This window comes from Strigops habroptila, chromosome 2 (genome assembly GCF_004027225.2).
Source record: "Strigops habroptila isolate Jane chromosome 2, bStrHab1.2.pri, whole genome shotgun sequence".
NCBI lineage: Eukaryota > Metazoa > Chordata > Aves > Psittaciformes > Psittacidae > Strigops > Strigops habroptila.
Window position 1 is genome coordinate 47933345 of NC_044278.2, and position 22395 is coordinate 47955739.

Genomic DNA, 22395 nt, shown 5'->3' on the forward strand with positions numbered 1-22395 from the left:
CATTGTACAAAGTCCTCACAAGCAGCATTTAAAAGCCTGCATATAATTGTATGTGTAAAGATTACAAAAGAAGACATTCATATGGTACCGGACGGGTATATCTGAAATCTTGGGGAAAGAGAAGTTGCCTTCTAAGTGGTGACTTGGAGAGGTTGGCTAGATGATCCTATTAATCAAAACTGAGACAGGAACATGGAGATGGCTTATGAAATCACACCAGCAAGTCCAGTGGAGGGTCACCATGCTGGTCCAGGGCTGGAGCTCATGATACACAAGGAAAGGCTGAAGGAACTGGTTTTACTCAGCCTGGAGGAGAGAAGGCTCAGAGGAGATGTCATTGCAGTATCTGGTTTTCTACCTGATGGAGGATACCAGAGAAAACAGAGCTGAGCTCTTATAAAGTGTGCAGAGTGATATGATGAAAGGCAATGGATATTGCTGGAAAATCAAAAATTCTGATTATAAACATAAAGAATTCTTATTTTTTAACCATAATTGTCAAATATTGGAACATATTTGTGCCAAGAGAGGTTGTGGGACCTCCATCCTTGGAGGGTGCTCAAGGCTCAACTTGAAACAGCCCTGATCAACCTGCTCTGAATAGATCTGCTTTGAGCAAGGCTTAGACTAGATGAACTCCAAAGGTCCCTTACAACCCAAATTATTCTATGATTCTATAAAAATGCATTAAAAAGGAGAGGAAAAAAACACACTAGTTAAAATGCTGCCACAAAACCAGACCATAGTTAACGTTAGGGAGCAAAATGAGCAGGTTTACAGTCAGAAAAGTTCTTAAAGAGTAAGGACAACAAAAATACACTTACCTTTGAAATATGATTAGATCAATTTTTGAAATCGAGTGGAAAGAAAAGCACTGGACTAGCAACCCTGAAAGTGTCAATCCATATGATCTATGTTGATGTTTAGTTGTAACATTCCTACTTCTGAAACTTGGTATTTCCAAATCACTGACAACATTTTAACATAAATGCACAAAACAGTCAAGGAATACATACCAGTACAACAGTTCAGCTTGTTTCTTCCCTAGTATGACATACTTGAAAACCACAGAAAGAATTTCACTGGTACTTGCAGCAAAAGAGCAGCACACACAATCCCACTCTCTGGGCTGCTGGAATGACAGCACTGAGAGTGAGCACCACATGGGATAGGCTGTTGTCACCCACCACCAGAGTAATTCAGCCTGCAGCCTACCTTGGAGCTGCCCTCACGAGTGGGTCCACATGCTAACTGAATGGGAAACCAGATTTTTCTCCTGCAGACAACTAAGCTTCTGATACTGTTTCTGAAAATGTTTCTCTCAAGTCAGAGGAAAGAGCACATCTTGTTTTCACAGTGAACTGCTTCACTCTATGCAAGAAAATATTTCCTAGCAAAATCTTAATTTTGTTTGTTTAGTCTTTCTGGTTCAGCACAGGAAGCTTCACACCTGCTTCAACTGAATGGGTACGTTTTCAAAGCAGGGCAGTTACACTCTTTGCATGTGACATTATGAGAAACTGATGAAAATTACCTACATCAGTTTGCAGAAGGGTATTCTGCACTTTCCACGGGGTCTGCTGCTCCTTGGTGACTGAAAAGTTTGAGATGTACTTGTGAGAGCCTATCTGCCAGGTAAAACTGAGAGCTATTGCTTTGGCTGTCTCTCAAACACAAGATTACTAAATGTTTTCCAGAAAGGTCCAGATGGGAAAAGATTATTCACAAATTGCCTTTGTCATCGCTCAGAGAAGAACTGTCTCTAGCTGGAAATATTTCAGAGATATTTATTGTATTCTGAAAACTTCATTTTATTTCTAACTTATTTACAGTTAAACATTCAGAATCATAAAATACGAAGTATAAAATATTTAACAAAATAGATGCAGTTCATGTTGTTCAGATGCACCATAGATATATGATGAAACAGTAAACAGCACAGGAATCTCCTGATGGTCCTGTCTCTCATTGAGCGTGGAAAGGAGTGTGTAGACTATATATTTCGGTCTGGCCAGTATGGCATCAACCTTTCAGTTCAGAGAGAACACCACCACCACTCTGGTTTCTGTGTCCTCCGACTTCCACAGTTACCCTCACCATCTAAAATGCCAGCACTAATGTTAAATACATCAGATACCCTCTGAAGTTGGTATTTTCAATACTTTTTTTTTTTTAATACAGAATTTCCTAGAAAAGAAGAATCGGGTAATTCAGGCCATATGAACAAAAGAGTCATTTATTATATATATATTCTCTAGTAAGTTATAATAGTCTCTTGGATTTTAAATGTCTTTTTGCTATTTTCAATGCTTAAAAATTATAATTTTAAAACATTAAATATTGTGTTATATACATTATGATTTAATTTCTCATTTCTAAACATGGAGCATTCTCCAAGTGAAAACTTGGATGCAACAGAAAACAACTTCATTGACATAACAGGCTTTAAAAGTTCACTTCATACAACCATAGATTTGACTATATGAAAAATAGTCAAACATCAATTTGCTCCTATGTGGGGTTTTTTCTGCTTGTTTTTCTGGTCTTGGGGAGAGGGGTTTTTTGGCTTTTGTTTTTGTATAAACAGAAGGACATATCTGGTCATTACTTTTGTCAGTGTTCAGTATTTTAACTTTTTTAAATCTCATATCTATTTTATATAAAATAACAAAATATACAGAGAAAGCTGAGTTTATTACATTAGTTCATACACATACAGTAAATAAAAGGTTTTTATGTATGGCTTTGCAAAGGTAGATTATGAAGTGACTTTTGTATTTTATTTGTTTAAAAGCATCTTAAGAGAACGTGTTAGTGTGCTTACAATAGCGGCCATGGTAGTTGAATGTCGAGCCAAGAGTTTAATGCTAGGATCACTGGAGGTCTTGCCTGACACTGCTTCTGCAGCCTTCAGAAGACAAATGTAGTTTATTACAACCTCATCTATCTTAGCTATAATTTCCTGCTGCTGTGTTTCAGAGTTCATGACTTTAACTAAACGCATGCAGGCTTCTGTTAAGCAACAGAGTACTTGAAAGCTGGAAGTCATAGCTAAAAGCATTTCCTCAGGGCTTTTATCAGCCATGGCCATTTTCCTGCAGGCACTTCCCAACTGTCTTGATTCCATAGATAACAGTTGTTTGTACTTAGAAAGTTTAAGGTCATATGTTTCTGGATGTAAATCTTCCCTCTTGCCCATACTTGCTCGGACCAATGAGAGTAGCTCATTGGCATCCTTTTGTGCTGCAATAAATCCATCAGGCATTGCATACATCTTCTCTTTCATCACATTTATTCGTGTGATTCGTGCATCGAAGGCCACATCGTTGAGATTCACATCAATTTGGCCACCTTGGATGTCAGCACTGCTCTCCTCATGTGCATTGACTGACACACCTTGTGGGGTCTCAGCAGCTTTCGGGGACTCCAAGGCTTTCTGATAATTTTCTCCAGAAAATGACTGACCAACTGGTTCTGTGAGCTCACACAGGATCTGGTGTTCAAAGAGACATGAGAGCTGATGGCTGTCTTGGTCATCTTCATCATCATTGTCATTGTTTCCTCTGCTTAGGAAACAATAGCTAAAGGGGCCACGACACCTCCAGGCGCTGGTGTCCAGCTTCCGTGAGGGTAATGTTCGACACTGCTTGGAGTCCTTCTGACTGGTGCCTGTGCCTGAGCACCTCTTACTGTCCTTCCTATCAGTGCTGACATATACACAACCCTGGGAATAACTTTTTGACAGCTTTTTGCCCAGGGAGAGTTCCACACTTCTCCCTGATTTGGATTCATCCCTTCGGGTGATGTCCAGGCATTTCAAGCTGTCTGCGGCTGCCTTCTTTTCAAACAGCATCTCAACACTTCCAGATGCTCCAATGATGCTGCTGCTGCGTCTCAGCACTTTCCTGTTGTGCGGCATCCTGAGGCTTCCTCCTATCATGTCATATGGCCGTAAACTAACTGTTGCCCCACAAGCCTGATTTACTTTGGGAATGTCACAAGAGTCTTGATTTTGACTTGGCACCTTTGATTCTGATAGCATGGATGATAGCATGATGGAGTCAGCTAGAGGCTGTCTAGGAAAAGCTGTAGGCATGCCTCCTTGTCTTCCCTTCTCAGGCTCTGTGAAAGCTACACTAGGGGTAGTAGAAGAGCAGACAGAATAATTAAGCATCATCCTCACAATGTTCAGAGACTGAGCTTTTAAATATCTTTAACAGTCAAGACAAATGGATTCCTGGTATTTCCCCGTGGTCTCCATTCCTCAAAATATTTTACAAAGAACTCATTGCTAGTTCATGTCTTTTGTAGCACACTAAGATGCCTCTTAAAATCTACCAACAAATTATATCTTATGAACAGTTAATTGTTCATTCCACTACAGCAGACTTGTTTTAAAAAAGGAATATAAAATAATCTAGAAAACATCCTATATCTCCACCAATATATTGATTGCGTGTTATCTATTAACTAATTAGATAAATATTTTCAGATTAAAATACCTTCTTTAACTATATCTGAGAGGGTATTGAAAGATGCATTCATGGTAATTTTGATTCGGTTATGTGGGCTTTTTTGGCAGAGAAATAACATTTTTCATTCTAGCTCCTAGTCTGTTCCACTTTTGGATTTTCATGCATTCACACATTACTGCTACATGTAGGTTGCAATCCAGGAAGAGAGAAACATTTAAAACCCAATTGAAAGAATTTCCAATGGTATCTCTGAAAAACTGTGTATTTTTTTTTTTTTGTAAGAGTAAGTTCATAAAATCTCTTGAAATTGGAACTTAAAAATACAGTAATGGTTATATATGTAAATTATTCTTTAAGGAAACACCTACTGTCAGATGGTGAAGCAAATACATGCTTAATAAGGTAGTGACATTTTCTCATCCTTACATTTACAGCTTTTTTATTCATACTGGCATGTTTTTGACAATCTGCTAAAAAAGCATCTAAGATACATAATAAATGAATCACAGGTTTTTCTCTCGTCCACTATGTTGCGAAGTCATTTTATAATCTAAAAAGTATCCTGGAACTCAAGTGACAATGTATTTGAAGAGGCTTCCAAAGAGTGGAAGAGAGTGTCCCCCCTGATAGTTTTAACTGTAATGAGAGGTTTTTAAAAAAATGGATCTTTGTAAGCAGCTCGTAAGAATATCTCAACATGTACAAGTAAAATGAATAGATACACTGAAGGTCTAATCCCACTGCCTGCTACAGCTTGATGACATAGTTTCAGGTAAAGATAATGCAAATGTCTCACCTAGTCCTCAACATTAACATGTAGCTTTAAAAACAAACGTAAGAAACACTTTATTACTGCTGTACCTGTAGTTTCTTTTATCTTGGGGATCCGATGACATCCTTCTCTCAAAGTGCCGAACAGTGGTTCAGCATTAATTGCTGAATGCACGACAGGCACCGTCATTCTGTGACATACAGCTTCAGGCTGCTGGTGCAGGTCCTTGTATGTCGTTCCATGTTTTGGAAGAATGGCAGCTCTTTCATCTGCTGGAATATAGGCAATGCCCTTCATCGATGGGTCAGAGATAATGTGCTTAACATCGGAGGTACAAAGAGGAGATTCAACAGGGGTAGCACATGTGCTACTGCCTGTGCTGCATCCTGCATCCACTGAAGAGCACTGAGAGCTTTGCAGTGAGAAATGGCCTTCACTTTGCAGAGATGACATGCGCTTAGCCAAGTGATATTCACAAAGTCTAGCCATGCTCTGCTCAGCTTCTGGAAGCTTTGAAGGATGGTCATCTGCAGATAAATCGATATCTTCTGCATCGTTTAGGTCTTTGGCTGAAGACACAGGAGTTAAATCTGACAGAAAGTTTTCACCTTGGCTAAGCCCCGAGGTATCATCCTGATCCACCTCAGGATCCACTTCATCCTTGCAGTCAGTTTGTGTTTTACCAAGGACAGGAACTCTTGGAAATGTCTTCCCGTTCACTGTTTCTGGGCTTGGCTTATCTGCTGCCCCATCATCGTCAGTGTACCATCTTTGGCGAAAGGCAGTTCTTTCCACATTAAAAGTGCTTAGGCGTTGACTGTCTCTTGCTGAAAGAGTTCCAAATTTAGCTTTTAGATCTTCATCAGTCTCTGCTTTTTTAGTTCCCTGTGGCTTTTTCACAGTAGCATTGCCATCAGAGGGTGCTTTTACTTCGCTGTCTGTCATCTTATTTTTCCTTTTACTAGTGCAAGAATATACCAAGGATCCCATGTGCAATTTGCTAAAGTAATCAGTGACAGATTTTGTTTCCATGGTCTCTGGCTCCATTTCCATGTTATCTGAATGAAGAATCTGCTTTGAAGGCACAACTTTTGACTGTAGCTCTGCAGCCTGACGACCAGCCAAAGGCTGTGAGGGCTTCATGCCTGGTCCTCCAGACTGATTCTTAGCGATAGGAAATTCAGTCTGCTCTTCCACAAGGGGTTGGTAGCCTTCACTTGTGGTCAAAAACATACGTGCATTGTTTTCTGACTGTTTCTGTGCCGCAGCTAGTTCAGAGCTTTCAGTCATTTCAGAGGAATTTGTTTCATTGCCAGAATCAGAAGATGACTCAGGGCTATATGCTCGCAGGATAGCTACACCTGCAAGCCACAAAAAATAAAGAGTCAATTAAATGACAGCAGCTGAAGCACCTGGCTAAGTGACAAGCAAAGGGGGTGTGTTAGAGACAAAAATATGCTTTGTAAGAATACTCTGACTTTATTGCACGGTTCCCGAGACAGGTAGTTTAATAACGTAATGGTAGTTCCATTAAATGTTATGGAATATGACGTACGGAAAATGATGGCAAAAAAAAAGGAAAACCAAAGAAAAAAAAACAACCAACCCTCATGAAATGAAGTATTTCCAAAGCTAAATGGATGAGATGGAATGATTTTCAATGAATAAACGTAACTATGGTGAAAGAACCTGAATTGTCATTCGTCGGCTGTTCCTCTGAAGCAGCCAAAGCTTCTAGTGCTTGAAGTGTAGAGACTACAGCGTCATCTAGCCCCTTCTCACACTTCCCCTCTGTATTAGTAGGGACAGCATCAATAAGTGACACTGGAATGTCATCACCGCCTAGATTACTGGCTTGCTCCTTGTTGTCTCTAGGCTGTGTTGCTTGATTCTGAGAGTCTTCCTCATCTGAACTGTCCCTGAAGCCAGGTGGAGGAGCAGCAATGGCCATGTTTAAGGTATGCAATAGGAAATCATCTTCATTATCATCACCTTCCGGAGGTGGAAGTGAAGTCAAATCAATAATGTCATCACTAGAACCAGAAAGGCTGAGAAGAGCAGGCCTATTGATTTCTCCTACCATAATGTCTTCTTCACAGCTTACTTCATCTTCATCTTCAGCATCATCTGTGTTTTCTGCATAACAAATATCATGCAGCAAAGGCTCTTCTATCCCATCTGCAGCTCCAAATATTTTACCATCATTTATAGTTGCGTAAACAGCATTTGTAGCAAACTGAATGCTTTCAGCATCTGGTGACAACTCCAGGCCTTTAATGTCATTGGCATTACTAATATAAATGGCTCTTTGTTTTTCTAGTACTTCTGGACTTTCATCCAAAAGCCTTTCATAGCCAAGAGTCTGGGGATTGATACCATCCAAGTTGTGATCTCCAAATATAAAGGAAACTTTTGCTCCCCTGGGGGAATCCTGTGCTTTCTTGCTAGATTCCAAACCTGAGAGTGACAGCAGTGAAGGCTGATTAAAATTTCTGCTTTCTTCTGCTTCAGTGGGGTCACTTTGCTTGGCCAGATGCTGATCAAATCCACCTGAATTATATGCATTTTCTATGTACAGATGTCTGTGTTCTTTTGGACATAACAGACTTTCAGAGACATCTACAGTCTTTTGTTTTGGATCAGCAAAGGACATTTGAGTCTCCTGATCTCCTTCAGCCAGGAAAGTGGTAGTTTTTGGTACACAATTCCACTCAGAAGCAAGGAGATTATGCTTCCCTCTATTTTCATTTCCTATAGCATGGTGAAATAAAAACAACATTGTGAAATCAAAGAGCAAAGTCACATTATTTTTAAACTACTTGTTAATGCTGAGCAATAAACACTATGAATAGGACAGCTGAGCCATCGAACACTTCAAAAGCACTTTCTAACTCACTTTTGAGTTAAATACCTGTTGATTTAATGACCTAAAGTTTAACTGGTACATTTGAACTTTAGCACAGAATTAAACGTCAGCTAGGTACAAATGCTATTCCAGAAAGAGTAACACAAATCCAAATCCCCAGCTGGTTTCTCCAACATCATATGTATTTTTACAAAAGATACATGCATATGAAATAATAACATTCACAGGGAGTATGCATCTGTTTCACGACAGTATGGAAGAAATTCATCACCTGATTTATTTTACCATTAATGTCCTATCATAGGCTGAATATTAGAACATTATAAAGCTGAAATGACATACCGTGGTGCTAGGTCTGAGCCAGCAATCAGATCTCATTTGGCATAGACTTGTATTTATCTGGACGTGCTCTGACTTAAGATGGCTTCAGGTTTATACATTGGACCATCATTAACATACTGTACAATGAATACCTGTTTCTCGGCTCCCTGTATTTTTCTTGTTGGCCATGTTAAATATTGAGCGCCTTGAGTCAACCAGCAGTCTATAGTATCCAGCTGTTAGGCAAGCAAGATTCATTGCATCTGATGACTCCATCAGTAGAGTAATAGGCTAAGAAGAATACAACCAAGTCTTGGTTAAGGCAGTTCCTCCTCAGTTTATCTGCTGACAATACTACTACATGGAAGCAAAAGGAATTACAGCACAAACACCACATGGAAAAATACACATGAGAACTTATTTTCCGCATGACCAATATCAAAGAGCATCAAACATTTAGAAAAGACTGGAGCTGCAGTAAGGTAGAAGTCCAACTGGATATTCTAACATCTGATTTTGCTCTCTTTCTGAATGAAGTTAACCATTTTAAGATTCTTGCTCCATCTTTTTCTTGCATAGACACATTCTCGTCAAAGCACAGTTTACTGTTACTCTGAAACTGCCAAGGGCTAAGAACCTGGTACATTAAGCGCTGGAGTCTTGCAGTAGTATAGGAATCTGCAACCTCCCAGAAAATGAGGTGAGGTGCCCTAAGCACATGTAAAGAAGCAAGATACAGGACGCAAACAGAGTCAGGGAAAGTTTAGGTTTAGAAAATACAGTTTAAAGCTATTACTATATAGCAGTGACAGTGAATATTACAATGGCAGCTTAAAAGATTTCAGTGTTTGTGGCCTGGCATTACTGAAAAGATGTGATGAAAAAATATGCACATAAACAGAGACGAAAAGAATGGAGAAAGATCCACAGAAGGGAGATGAGCAAAGAAAACAAACTCAAAGCATTCAGAAAAAAAAGTCAGACCTAACAAAAAAGAGAGACCTCAGAGCTTTGAAAAACTATGGCTGCCAGGCTAGCAAGCATCCATGTGAAACATATTTTCTTTAATTCCCTTTTCTTTTGCTGCAATATATAAATTTATTTGCCTAAAACTTTTGTTCATGTCTCTGTAGCTTTTAACACCAAAAGCTGCTCCTCTCAAATTTATTTGAAGGTGGCTAGCCTCTACAGCTCCTAGAGAGGGAATAAAATGAAGCCCATACCAAGATATATAAACAGAAATTACACCGCAGGCAACTCATCTTACCAGTCACAGTTTACAGTCACTCACAGCTGTGGGGATATTTGTGACAATTTATAATAATTTAGCATGCAGAGCCCACTGCCACAAGACAGATGCAGGGACTTGCATAATTTATTCCGGCAGGAATATTACATGCAACAAGGATGGCTCTCCAACTTAATCAACCCCTTACTAGTTAAAAGACAACTGATTCTGATGGAGGCTGTGGCCAAAACATAACTGATGATCATAGCTTACTACCAAACCCATGAGAGGTCTGACAATTTTTTTAAATGCCTGTGCTACAGCATCTTAGGCCAAAATACCCCAGGTACCCTGAATATTGTATGAAGAGTTTTCAGCAACAGGGTAAAAATTATGCTGCTTTTTCCTTTTTTCTTTGAAGTATTTTGTGCTATAGTTTGAGCTTCTTTCAACACATGCTTCCTTCAAAGCACTCAATCATAGCTATAAAAGTTAACTATAAATTATTAAACCTAAAACGGACTTACTAACCTCTGTTCTTCCAAATGACTACTAAAAACTAACAGTTGAAATGTTAATCTCAAATTTTCTGCAGTGATGGACAGAAATGGATGATCTTCGTAGAAATCTCAGATTGCTGAAAACAGTGCTATGAACTATTGTTAAACTCTTAAACAGTCCTGTGACAGCTAAACTATTACTGCCTGCTTCTGTCAAGTGATACATGCTTGAGAATACATTAAAAAGAACCAAAAATAAAACAAAAATCCAAACTGTTTATTCATTTATTCATTATGAAAATACTGGCATATCCAGAATCTGCACATATCAACCTTCTTCCTTAGGGTAAGCCAAGAGATGAATGCGTCAGTTGAGAACACCTACCTGTGTGTGCTTGCATCTCCTCCACAGGACACAGTAACAACTCTTACTTGTGCCCCACAGAGAGGCAAATTTTTGCCAAATTCCATCCAGAGCCTCCATCCGGAGCCTCCTAAATTTTGTAACTGAAAAGCCAGTCTCTCTGGGTTTAAGATGACATGTTGAAATGCAAGGAGATGGGGATATACATGGTTTGTAATAAGACAGTAACAGTATTATAACACAAAATAACATAATACCATGGTAATATGCAATGCTATGGCATATAGTGCTGCATTTTATATACAAGCAGATGGGAAGGATTTAATTTCTATACTACCTTCTCCATCTGTAAAAAGGTGATAACAGCTTTCTGATGAGGGCTATGAGTTTAGCACAGTAATGCAGGTAAAGTAGCCTGAGATCCACAGATGTTCTCATTGCTAAGCAAGGTGAAAGAGATGTCGTGTTCACCAACCCGTACATTTCTCTTAAGTTACTGTCAAAGAGCACCTAGATTAATTTACAGCAATTTTTTTTTCATTAAATTGAATACAGGGAAACTCTTCCAGGTTAATAAACCTAAAGCATTCAAAGCAAAAGCTTAGTAAAATATTCCTTGTGTGTGTTTTTGTGTATAACTGGGTAAACAAAAAAACCTGTTAGGCTCTATTCATTTTAATAGAATACTTAAGTTTCAAGTACAATGAGGACTCTTCCCTCAATCTCTGATTATCCTGATTAATTCTCTAGACAGTCTATGAAGCCTTTTACTTCAAAACCAAACAGAAGCCACACCAAGAGGAACCAGGAAAATAACACATACGAAACTCCGCTCATTATACCACTAGATGCCACAGATGCAAACTGTTAAGTGGGATTTAAGAAAAATTAAATTACCATAGGTAGATGAAGAGCATCTGTGAATATATTATGTAGGGCAAAGCACTGAACTGGAATTGTACAGGCTAAGAAAAAACTCTTGCCTTTTTACAGCTTATTTCATTGGTAACTGCTATGTGGTTACTTGCAGTGAACTTTGCAGATGAAACACTGGATTACAGGGGACATCGATCTGATGAAGCTGGTGATTCTCTAATGGTAACAATATAGTTCGTTATTCTAGAAGGAGCTTCTAGGGGCTCAATGAGCTTCAAAAGAAGGTCAATTTCATTATAACCTCTTCTCACCAAGGAAATCAAGGAAGACAACAACAAAGCTAGTTGCCTGGGGTCAGCCAAGAGAAAAATCCGAACAGAACATAAGTGGTGCAAAGCACCACTCTGGTACACTGTAGACCCCTCAAATTCCCAAGTTGTACTATACATGCATTCTGAACAAAAAAGAAGTAAAAACACATCCTCTGAATATTATTGGCATGAAAATGTTCAGAACAGTATAGCTTGATCAAATACGCAGAGGCAAAAACATTATTTAAAGATGTTATATCAATATAAATCAACCACAAACTTACTTTTACATCTAAAACATGCAGCTCAACTCTAACACTGCTTTCGTCTTCTGTAAACATCTCAATCCTGTTCACATGGCTGAAGTCTGCCAGGAGAGCCACCAGGTTTGTTTTGGTGTTTATCACATGACTTATTCCGTACCGTGGCCCTACTAACAGAGTCACTTCTGAACGCTTTTCTCCCTGCTTTAGCAAAAAAAGAAGAAAAGTAAAAGTAAAAAACATGATAGGTACTGCATAGTGGCAGAAATTGCCACCACCTTCTTTCATTTTCATGGAGCTATATTTGCACGCATTTCTACATTAAAAATGATTGAGTTTTTCTAAGAAGATATAATATACAAGAACATACTTGATTAATAATTAGAAAGAAAAAGTAAAGGAATTTGCTGCTGGATATTGACTACACTCTAATTTTTAGATGATAGTTGCATGGACAGACAGATGGATGGATGGACCCTGCTTCTCCTAAAAGAAAATCTTCGTCATTAAGATTTTCCAGACTAATAATTTGAGTATACTATAGTTAACTGGATGGTGCTATTTGCCAAAAAGGTGCTACCTATCTCTAAATCCCCTGCAAAATTGAAATTATAACAGGAATGTTATTTTCAAAATGAAAAGGAAAAAAAAGTTATTTGGCTCAATTAACAATGATTTTTTAAGTGTGTTAATACAGCCCAAACTTTTAAAGAAACTGATATGGTCCAGCTTCTGCAAAAATGCATTTGGATTAAAAAAAAAACAAAACAAAACCCAACAGAAGAGAAAGACTATTTCAAGAGAGATATTACCACTAACGTTGCCTTGAAAACACGGCCTCCATATAACCGTAGATCACTGAGGAACTTTAGATAATGCACCTTGGCTTGCAAAGCAGATAGCTGAGGAAGGAGAAACAAGGGTAAGAGGTAGTGGCAGATATCAACACATTATCAAATTCAGAGAGAAAAATGTATTTGTGTAGTCTAAGGAGAATGGACTGCAATAACAGCTCTTCAGAGCCTGAAACTAAATCATTAGATGCTTGAGTTTCAAAAAAGGAGAAACAGTTTCACTCTTAAAATGAAGATCTTGCTTGTTTAGTTAAAATGCACTGAGGGCTTGAGTATGGGTGGATCAGAGCACTGCAAAAGCGTTGTAACTGCTCTAACTAAGGGAAAATGTTAAACTACTCAGATTAAACATCTGTTCATTGAGGCATTTCAAGGCTAGACAGCAGTTTTCCATTCATAATCACCATTAATTCTTAAACATTTATGTACCTATACAGAGAAAGAGAACAAAGAATTTGCTAATTTGCTTTTGTCAGCTATGTGTAGTACATTTTGCTAGGCACTTGTGGCATATGGCATATTATTCCACCTCATTACTGCATTTCTTACTTTTTAAAATAAACCCCTTTCACTGTATTTAGTAGGGAATAAATCTGAAAGCTAAATACAGTACATCGATACATATGATCATATCATGCAATACATGTCATAATTTATCTCCTTTTTTTCTCCTCTGTTAAATTACCTACCTAAAAGGAAATAACTTGGAAATATTTCATGAGACAATGGAAACAAGAAGCAGTTCACCCAAACAGTCCAGACTCAAACCTTTTACCTCACTGGTGTAAATCCTTGCATTGAGACTTTTAGAAGATAAGACAAGCTCATCTCATTTGCTATTCTCATTTCAGCCACTAGATTTCAAATTCAAAATCTTTTTTGATCTTGAACAGCACTTTAAGAGCCTCTATCCTAAAGTTTTTCTAGACGCTAAGGAGGAAATGGATCCAAAGCAGAGCAACTAGTGGTAATGCTCTCCTTGTCCTTTCACCAGGTGTTCAGTTGGTGGAGAAATAATACACAGGGCTTGTAAACAAAGGGAGAATCCCTTCATGTGGAGGAAGAGAAGACCCCAGAAAGAAATCAGTTCCTGCATTAGTACCTCCAAGTGAGACATAAGGTGATGATGAGCTGAAATGCTTTGTTTCTGAGACCTATGTGCTAAAAAAGCAGGTGGGTGCACAACATATTTCCAAGGTTCAAATCAAAAAGAATGAAGCAAAACCAACAAAGTCTGCTTGCTGCAGGAAGGGACAGTTCCAACCTCTTTTCTAACCAAGAACTGATACTGCATGCCACTGTCAACACCTGCAAGGCCTGCAGGAGTGATGGCTTCAAAAATAACCCCCAATTTACACTACCAAAATAAGCAAGCAATAAGCAATCGGCATTATGTAGCTTTAGCTTCAGCAGTACAGGAGACATGCAGTGCTTCAGTCAAAAAGGTGGCCTTTCTTCATGACCATCACAGGTCAAACACATAAAATTACGTTCACAGTCATGATGTGATCTGAAACCTCCAAGCAGGATTTCTGCTGATTACAGTGAACCTTAGCTTGGGCACCAGGTGTTTTGGCATTTTTCTGTTCAGAAACAAAGTGTAATGAAGCAGGATTCAACTCATTTTATGTCTCGACTAGTCACTCTCAAGTTCTTTTTATAGTCCATGGAGAGAAATCGGCATTTCTAGGACACAAGCCATCTGACCTATTTTTGGTTCCTAATGTGGGATGGGATGAATCGCTCCCTAGAAGTGCCTGTTTCTCTCAATTGACTACATAGAGACTAAATGACTTGAATAAAGAAATCTCATTATGGTGTCTAAAACCAGCCTCAGCTGTATGCATGTAACAAAGGCATTTCTCAGAGACATTGTCTTCTTCATGTTTTTTCCAGCTGAAGTGAAAGCTTAGCTGTGAAAGTGAAATGTTAAGAATGCTAAGAATTTCTTAGCTAAATTCTAAGAAAAGAATTTTGCAACAGCAAGGAGGGTCATTTATTGTAAGGACCATCATTTAGGCAGTCAGATCTTGGCCAGCAAAAAACCTCTATCCACACCATCATGGAAAACGATCCTGAAAAACAGCATTTATGTCAGGCCCATAGGTTAATGTGGTTCAGATGAGAGCATCAGAGAAAGAAAAATAACTTTCCTAACAAGTCTGCCATTAATAGGAAGCACTAAGTAAATTAAAGAATATGTATCCTTTGCATACATGAAGTATTAATAACCAGTTTTCTGGCATTCTCAAGATAAGAAGATAGTTTAGTTAGGGTATGATTAATTATTTTTAATTGTTCTTGGACATGTTGTACCGAGCATAAAAAGTTAAATCTCTGAAAATATAATGGCCAGGTGTTTCTCCAAAGGATTCACTTTAAATGTTTCCCATACACGCCACCCTTTCTGTTCTTTAAAACATATTCTCCATTAAGATGCAAATTTAATACCTTTTTACCCGGAGGAACTAGGTTTTGATTTGCTTTGACAAGGTGTGAAAGTGCTTTCTTTATGTTCTTTTCTTTCATGCTTTGCAGCACAGCAGATGGAAGAAAAGTCTCTAATCCCCATTCTTTTCTGCAATAAAAGGCATATATTTAATTTCACATTCCTGTGATGATTATTTGTCTAAAGACTGGTGACTATGATGCCAAGTAAATGAACACACCTGAAAACATAAGGAGAGTTAATCAAGTCCAGTTTAGTAAGAACACATTATTTTCTATATTCAAACTGTGTATTACTTATGAAAAAGATGCTTTAAAAATGATGTATAATCTCTTCTGTCCCTTCCATCTCTTCCATTGTGCCATTCAGAGAAGAAGCTTTAAGTTTTTATATTTAAAGTCTATGCTGTGTTGTTAAACACCACTTAATTACACAGGCAAGTACCATCACAGAATTAAAATCACAGAAGATTTAACAACATAATGTCAGATTTAATTTTATTTTCTAGGCTTTTTTTAAAATATGCAAATAAGCCAATCATTGTCTTTGTCACTGATATTTTGTGGAGTTTTTTCCCCCTCAAAAACAACCAGTCCCTCTTGTTTTATCAAATTTTCTTTTCTGCTTGAAGCACGCTTTTGATAGAAGATTCTTCACCTGTAATTATTTCTGCTGATTCATTCATAAGGTACTATATAACATGATTTTCAGTAAGGTGGATAAACTCTACAAGATTGAGTGTGCAACATGTGCTCTGATTATGTAAGTAAACCAAGTAACAAGAATAAACGTCTGGGGGTTTGGGGTTTGTTTGTTTCATTGTTTTTTTGGGTTTTGGTGGTGGGTTTTTTTTTTTTTTTTAATCCAAGCAGATGTACACACAGTTGCTTTTTGAAAATTTGCTTTTCTTTGTTGTTACATATACATTTTGTCTAACATAAAAACAGGTGCCTACCTTCCATATACTTCCATATTTAAGAAATCTTACAGATGGAATCTAAGATGCTACAGTCTTCTGAACCAAGAAATCATCTGAATCTTACTATAAAATGTATTCAGACCATATAAACTTATATTTGACCATTAAATCATTGAAAGCAAATGAGCTAATCTTACTTACATTTATAGGCTACTTCATGTGCCTAAACAGATGACCAAAAGGTAAATGGACCAAAAGATCCATACTTACACCTCTTAACACACCTGAATCAATTCCAGCAATAAAGATTGAACCTAAAATTGGTGAATGCATATAGGCTTATTAAAGAAACAACCTTAAAGAATATGAGTTACTCCTAATATTTCACTTTCAAAGAACACACTGCATTCTCAACTTACTCTATATATTTGAGAGAGATTTTCTGAGTTTGCTTGGTGGTCACAGTTGCAATATACATTTGTAATGCAGCCAGGCGCAGGGCAATGTCATATTTCAGTTCTGGTCCAAATCTTTCCTGAACCACGTCGTTACAGCTCTGCCAAAGAACCAGTAGAGGGAGCATCAACTTAAAAAAATCTATTTTAATTAACATTGCATGAAGAGTAGCCCCAAACGCAGAAGCAGGACCATGCTGAAGGTAAGACTGTTGCTCTCAGAGATGTCAGATTCTCACCAGGATATGGGCACTTCTGAAGAACAGATACCTCTGCCAAGGAGCAGAAGGCATGAGCATTTTGATTTAAGCTCTCTTCATCCTTCCTGGGGAGAACAGTAATCCTCTTTCACAAAGAGGGCTGGGAGGGTATCAGTGTACCTGGACTCAGGATTCTACCTGGTGAGATATCCAGGAGAGTCACATTGCTTGTACATCAGTTTTCTCATCCATTTTACTGGAAGTTCCTTTTTCAGACATCATTTCTGTCTGATATTACAGTACCAGAAATAAGTATTAGCAATTAGTTCAGCCTCACTCTTTTCTAAAGCCAAATATATTTTTGAAAGATATCAAGCATTACTATTTGGAACGACTTATGAAGAAAAGGGACTTTGCAGATGATAAAGATCTGCACATTCCCCAAGTGCATTCATTGGCTTTATGCAGCTGAAATAAAACCCAGGATTTACTGCAGCCACACTTTTCTATGTGAAGATATAAACCCATATATAGACTGATTGTAACTATCTTTTTATTCTCCTTTACACTAACAATGGCCATGCTTTCACTTACCTGTACATAGAGATATTCAAAAGCAACTGGATCTCTTCTTAAAAGATCAATGGGGTCCTTTGGGACAAAGCTAATCCTGAAAAGACATCTCATCTTATGTGAGCTTGGCCTCTGGGTCACCTAGGACAGCGCAATAATCATTAGAGCTTGGCAACCCTGGTCAAGCAATGCAGTCAGTAGTCTCAGGTAATGTGACCCTGCTCCAGAGCCATGAGGTAGCAAGAAAAATAATTCTATCCAACAAAGAGCTTTGCCACAGGTTCCTTATTAAGTTCTTTACATAAGAACATCAAATATATAATCTTGTGGAAAAACTTCTAGAGTCATATAGGCATGACTGCCCAATACAACTCATCCTCAAAGCAACACAATTCACTCATTCAAAACCAGAGTGAAAGGACAGAGAAAACAGACGTTAATGAAAACCAACCAAGTGAAACACAAACTGAGTTGTGCTTTGGAAGGATCAAAATACTCATAAATAAGAAGGGCTAGAAGGTTTCTAGGGAGAAGTCACATTTTACTTCTCAGACTGACTGATAACACAGGTGAAGCACAGCTTGGCAGTTATTCTCACTTTGTCTCTCTTGTTTTAATTCACCAGGGAATTTGAGAGAAATTAGGTCTTTTTCCTGGGTTGTTCTGGATTAAGAGATCTACCCCATGACTTCTGACCAAGACAAATCTCTCCCAATACATTAAAAATTTAAAAAGACTGTTTTGCCTGTTAGTCAGCAAAACTTTGTTAATCATTTAAAACGGTAATCTGAGTATGTTAACAGGGGACCACTACACAGCTAATGAATAATTGGACGAAAGGGTAACAATCCAATAACACCATTGTAAGTCATGGTCAGCAGCAATATTATAATGGAAAATTAAAGTACTGCTGATTTTAGAGGAACTTCAAAGAAGACACCCTCAGAATTAATGTAGTTTATTTAATTAGGCAATTCGAGAGTTAGAGTACTTTATAATCAACATATTTAATTGATAAAACTTCTAAAAATCTCCAATGAAGTCTCTGTCTTGCCTTAACAATTTTTAAAAGTACATTTATCTCACATTTTCTCTGACCTTATTTCTAAGTATCTAGGCATACTCTGTATGTATACATAAAAGCTCCAGATGGGATTTTCAAAAGCTTACTGTGTTAGTTTATTCTGATCCTTCTGATTTCAATGAGAATTTTACCAATTACTTCAAAGAGAGACAGCTAGGCCAGGAGAGCTAGTATTGAGTACTTTGGATATTATCACTAGGTATACCCACAAGAAAAGAATGTTAATACGGCAAAGTCAAGTGCTTAAAGGTTAGAAAATGCTAGAAAATGGTAAACTAAGCTCCTTCATACTATTGCACAGACTAGTTATATGATCAAGGGAATCCTGTTGTTTAAATTAAAAGTTTTTTCCCCATTTAAGAATCCATTTCTCTCTTTTTTCTTTTTTTTTCCTTTCCTTTTTTTTTTTTCCTCTTTTTCCCCCAAATTTAGGTGAAATTTAAAAAATACTAAAGTTCTACTGAAACACAGAAATATCATGGAAAATTTTAGGCTAAACAGTTTGGCAAAATGTGATGCAGCTAAAATCAGGGTCCTCTGCTGGGAACCTTGAAGCAACTTTACCTCTAGTTACGCCTCCCTAATCTAAGGAAGAAGGGAGAAAGTCACACCAGCATTTTGTAGGTCACAATTCATCATCACTGAAGTGACATGACGTATCACTGTATAAACAAGACAAACTTGGCTTCATCAGGAGTATTACTCCCTGTCACCCAGATACACATCTACATAATCAGATAGGAAGCAAAGATCAAAATAAGTTTTTTACAGGAATTTGGGCAGACTGTGGTTATCAGAATTGTTATGACAGGTTTTCTAGCTGTTGAGAATGTTTACTAGGTGGGCCACATACAATGTGAAAAAGGCTTGATAACTCTTTTCCAGCTTTCACTCTGATCTTTTATAAACTTTTTAATGGCCAAATGAAGCAATGAAATATGATGCCTATATAATAGAAAAATAATTGTTTTCTGTGAGAATCTGATTCTTACAACTATGTCTGAATACCATTCTTATTTGGTATTTCCATCAAACTATAAATCTTCCAGTTAAATCACTTGAGTAATGAAAAAGATGGATAATATACTGATTAACACATTTCATTAATATCTGCTTTCACATGTCATTACACAAACCTGAGTTAGAGTCTCCTGTTCATGTAGCAAAAGGAGTTTCGTTCCAGATCCTTCAATCCTCTGCTCCAGCATCAGGGAAAAATGTTCAATACACTTGATGGAAAGCTTTTCTTGGAGTGTTAAGATGACATCCTAATTAATAAAGGATTTATAAATGTGCTTAAATCCATGAAGTGCTTGGGACCCAGTTCTCCACTGCCATGCACCCTGCATGTACCCAGCACAGGGTGGAAGCCCAGATGTTAAAGGAGAAGACGGTTGTGTTTTGTGCCTGTTCTGTACAAGTACACAGGACATCACACACATTCGCCCAGTGAAAAATCAGTGACTTTTTATTCAAACACCCCTGAGATGGTATAAGATATGCACATGAGAAGTATATACATGGAACTGCTGTGTACAGACAACTTCCTGTGCAGTTTAACATGCAAATTATACTCGTGTAGCCTTAAATCATATCTCTCTGACTCCTTGGAAATAAAACCTTTCCATCAGCAAAGAAGAGAGTCTTGCCACTAATCTCTTTACCTTCTGTTGGGGCAGGGCCACCAAGCAGTACAAACCAAATGTATATGTTCAACAACAACAACAAACAAAAAACCAAACAAACAAAACCAAACAAACAAACAAAAAAAGCCTTTATTTGTTCTATGGCAAGGGTTTTTCTTGAAGCCCACTTCTTGCATTTTAAATGTTGACAGAAAAGTCAATGACGATGATACCTGTGCAGAACAAAAGCTCTAAATTCAGGGACCATGTTAATTTATAGTATAAACCCCATTTTTAGAGACTTTTTTTTTTTTTTGCCACATTGGTTTATGTTTAATAATAACTGATAATTTAAGAACAATTGTTTCTAAAATAACAGCTAAACAAACTGTCTCACAAAACCATCCAACCACTCCCCATGTTACTTTCATATCAAGTTTTGCAAACTAAATATATGCAAAGACAATATAACCTGGTAAAGTATCTTTTGGTTTAGTGAATGTAGTAGGAAAATGAAATCTATAATAATCCATCATCTAAAAATAGTTTCACATTATGCTGGGGAAAAGAGTGAATCATTTCTACCCATACAAAAGATTGGTAGGTATACGCAAGTATCCAGATGGATAGGACTTATGAGGAGATCGTAACAAATAGTAACCCAAGTGTTTTAACATAATTTAGGAAGATTGATTGATCAATTACAGTGTGTTTATGGAAAATCAACACCAAATTGGTGGAAGGATGAAAAATATATGGAGGAGGATGGGAACAACTGTGTACAACATAAAGAATTTAAGACAGCACTAACGGATTGCAAGAAACCACTCCGAATAATGGAGGTTAATATTATAGTATTCTGACTAATGGGGAATTTATTGTATACACATTAAATCTACTTTTATTTATGCTCTATGCTCAAAGGCAAGAGGCATAACAGTAACATGAAAGACATAATATTAAATGTAAGCTTTTAAGAGGGGGCAATGATGCCATCGTTTTCAGTTAGCTGTCATGTTTTTTGCTAGCCTATACTCTTGTTCAGTAACTTAGTCAGCCCAGGTGCTACCTTCCAGCAATAAGGAAAGCAAGGACTGCAGGTAAGGCACTGGTTGCACCCTCGTTGTTAAGTGATGAGTTACTGGACTGCTAGCGGTGGAAAAAATCTGCATTTGCCTTGACTCAACTGCGGCACATCTACTTCACCTCAGTTTAAGAAAAGAAGCACACTTCCCACACCTACCCATCCACAGTGAGGAATATACCCACACATACATGCAAGAATATGTAATATACAGCTGTGCAGGCTACAGGATATATAATTCCCTGAATTAGATGCAAAGGAAATTATTCCTACAAATAGTCAGAATGACTAAGGTCAAAGCAGGCTTACAACATCAACACAGCTAGGTTGCTGAGCCCACATGGGTATCTTTGCAAATGACTTCAAAGATACATGGTCTTACAGTACCTGACACACCCATGTCAGAACTACTGAAAACGAAAGTAATGTAATGGCCAATGACTGGCCTTCAGTGGCAAAGTGTCCTGGAACAGGTTGGTTGCTTTTATGCTCATAAAAGAAAACAGTGGAAAGTGAGCTTATTGGCCTCAGAAGGGTGTGGAGACCTTGCTATCCACATGAAGCATGTCTCCTGTTTCTTCACCCAACCAAATCATCAAACAGACTGAAGGAATTCAGTATCCCATGGCTGTAGAATGGAAGCCTGTATCCATTACCTGCACTCAATTTATGCCTAAGCCATCTATACGAATTATAAACAGATATTGCAGCCCATTTTTAAATGTAACTTCAATATCTGTTTTCCCTTGAGACTGGAATAAATTTCCTCTTGTTTAATGTACTAAATCACTCTCCTTGCTATTCTAACTGATTGAGCATACTGCTGAATCACAGTGAGCACAAAATCAGCCTTTCTTCAAATATTTATAGCTTTACAATCCCCTAAAACCAGCAAAAGCTGGCAGTCCAGCTGGAAGTTGCATCCTCAGCCTTCACTGATCATTCCCACCCTTGCACCTCTCTTGTCCCAGTGTCCCAAGCATGCATGCTACTGGGCAGTGAACTAGATCTGGTAACCAATCTTTGTTAAAAATAGCTCACCCAAACAAAAATGCTAGAGAGACTAGCAGCATGCCCAACAGCGCTGCTTATGCTGGTTAATGCTCCAAGGCACTCACAGACACCAATAAAGTCTCTAGTTTAGGACCCTACAATGAATAGCACCGCAACCACTCC

At 37.9% G+C, this 22395-nt stretch overlaps 1 protein-coding gene across 4 annotated transcripts in view; it reads right to left on the reverse strand.

The window, feature by feature from the left end:
• Window positions 1-1786: 1786 nt before the first annotated feature.
• The window catches only part of FRMPD4 (FERM and PDZ domain containing 4), a 298110-nt gene continuing 277501 nt past the window's right edge, over window positions 1787-22395 (reverse strand). For 2 of the 4 annotated variants that reach the window (XM_030474900.1, XM_030474884.1), the window contains 10 exons: window positions 19647-19778; window positions 17448-17567; window positions 16618-16754; window positions 15282-15408; window positions 12789-12878; window positions 11998-12180; window positions 8587-8725; window positions 6937-7998; window positions 5337-6608; window positions 1787-4131 (listed from right to left, as the gene is read on the reverse strand). In XM_030474900.1, the coding sequence (XP_030330760.1) occupies window positions 2780-4131; window positions 5337-6608; window positions 6937-7998; window positions 8587-8725; window positions 11998-12180; window positions 12789-12878; window positions 15282-15408; window positions 16618-16754; window positions 17448-17567; window positions 19647-19778 (4614 nt within the window). In that variant the 3' untranslated portion in view covers window positions 1787-2779. Of the gene's footprint in view, window positions 4137-5336; window positions 6609-6936; window positions 7999-8586; window positions 8726-11997; window positions 12181-12788; window positions 12879-15281; window positions 15409-16617; window positions 16755-17447; window positions 17568-19646; window positions 19779-22395 lie in introns of all 4 variants that reach the window. The other 2 variants (XM_030474891.1, XM_030474910.1) reach the window with 2 other exon arrangements.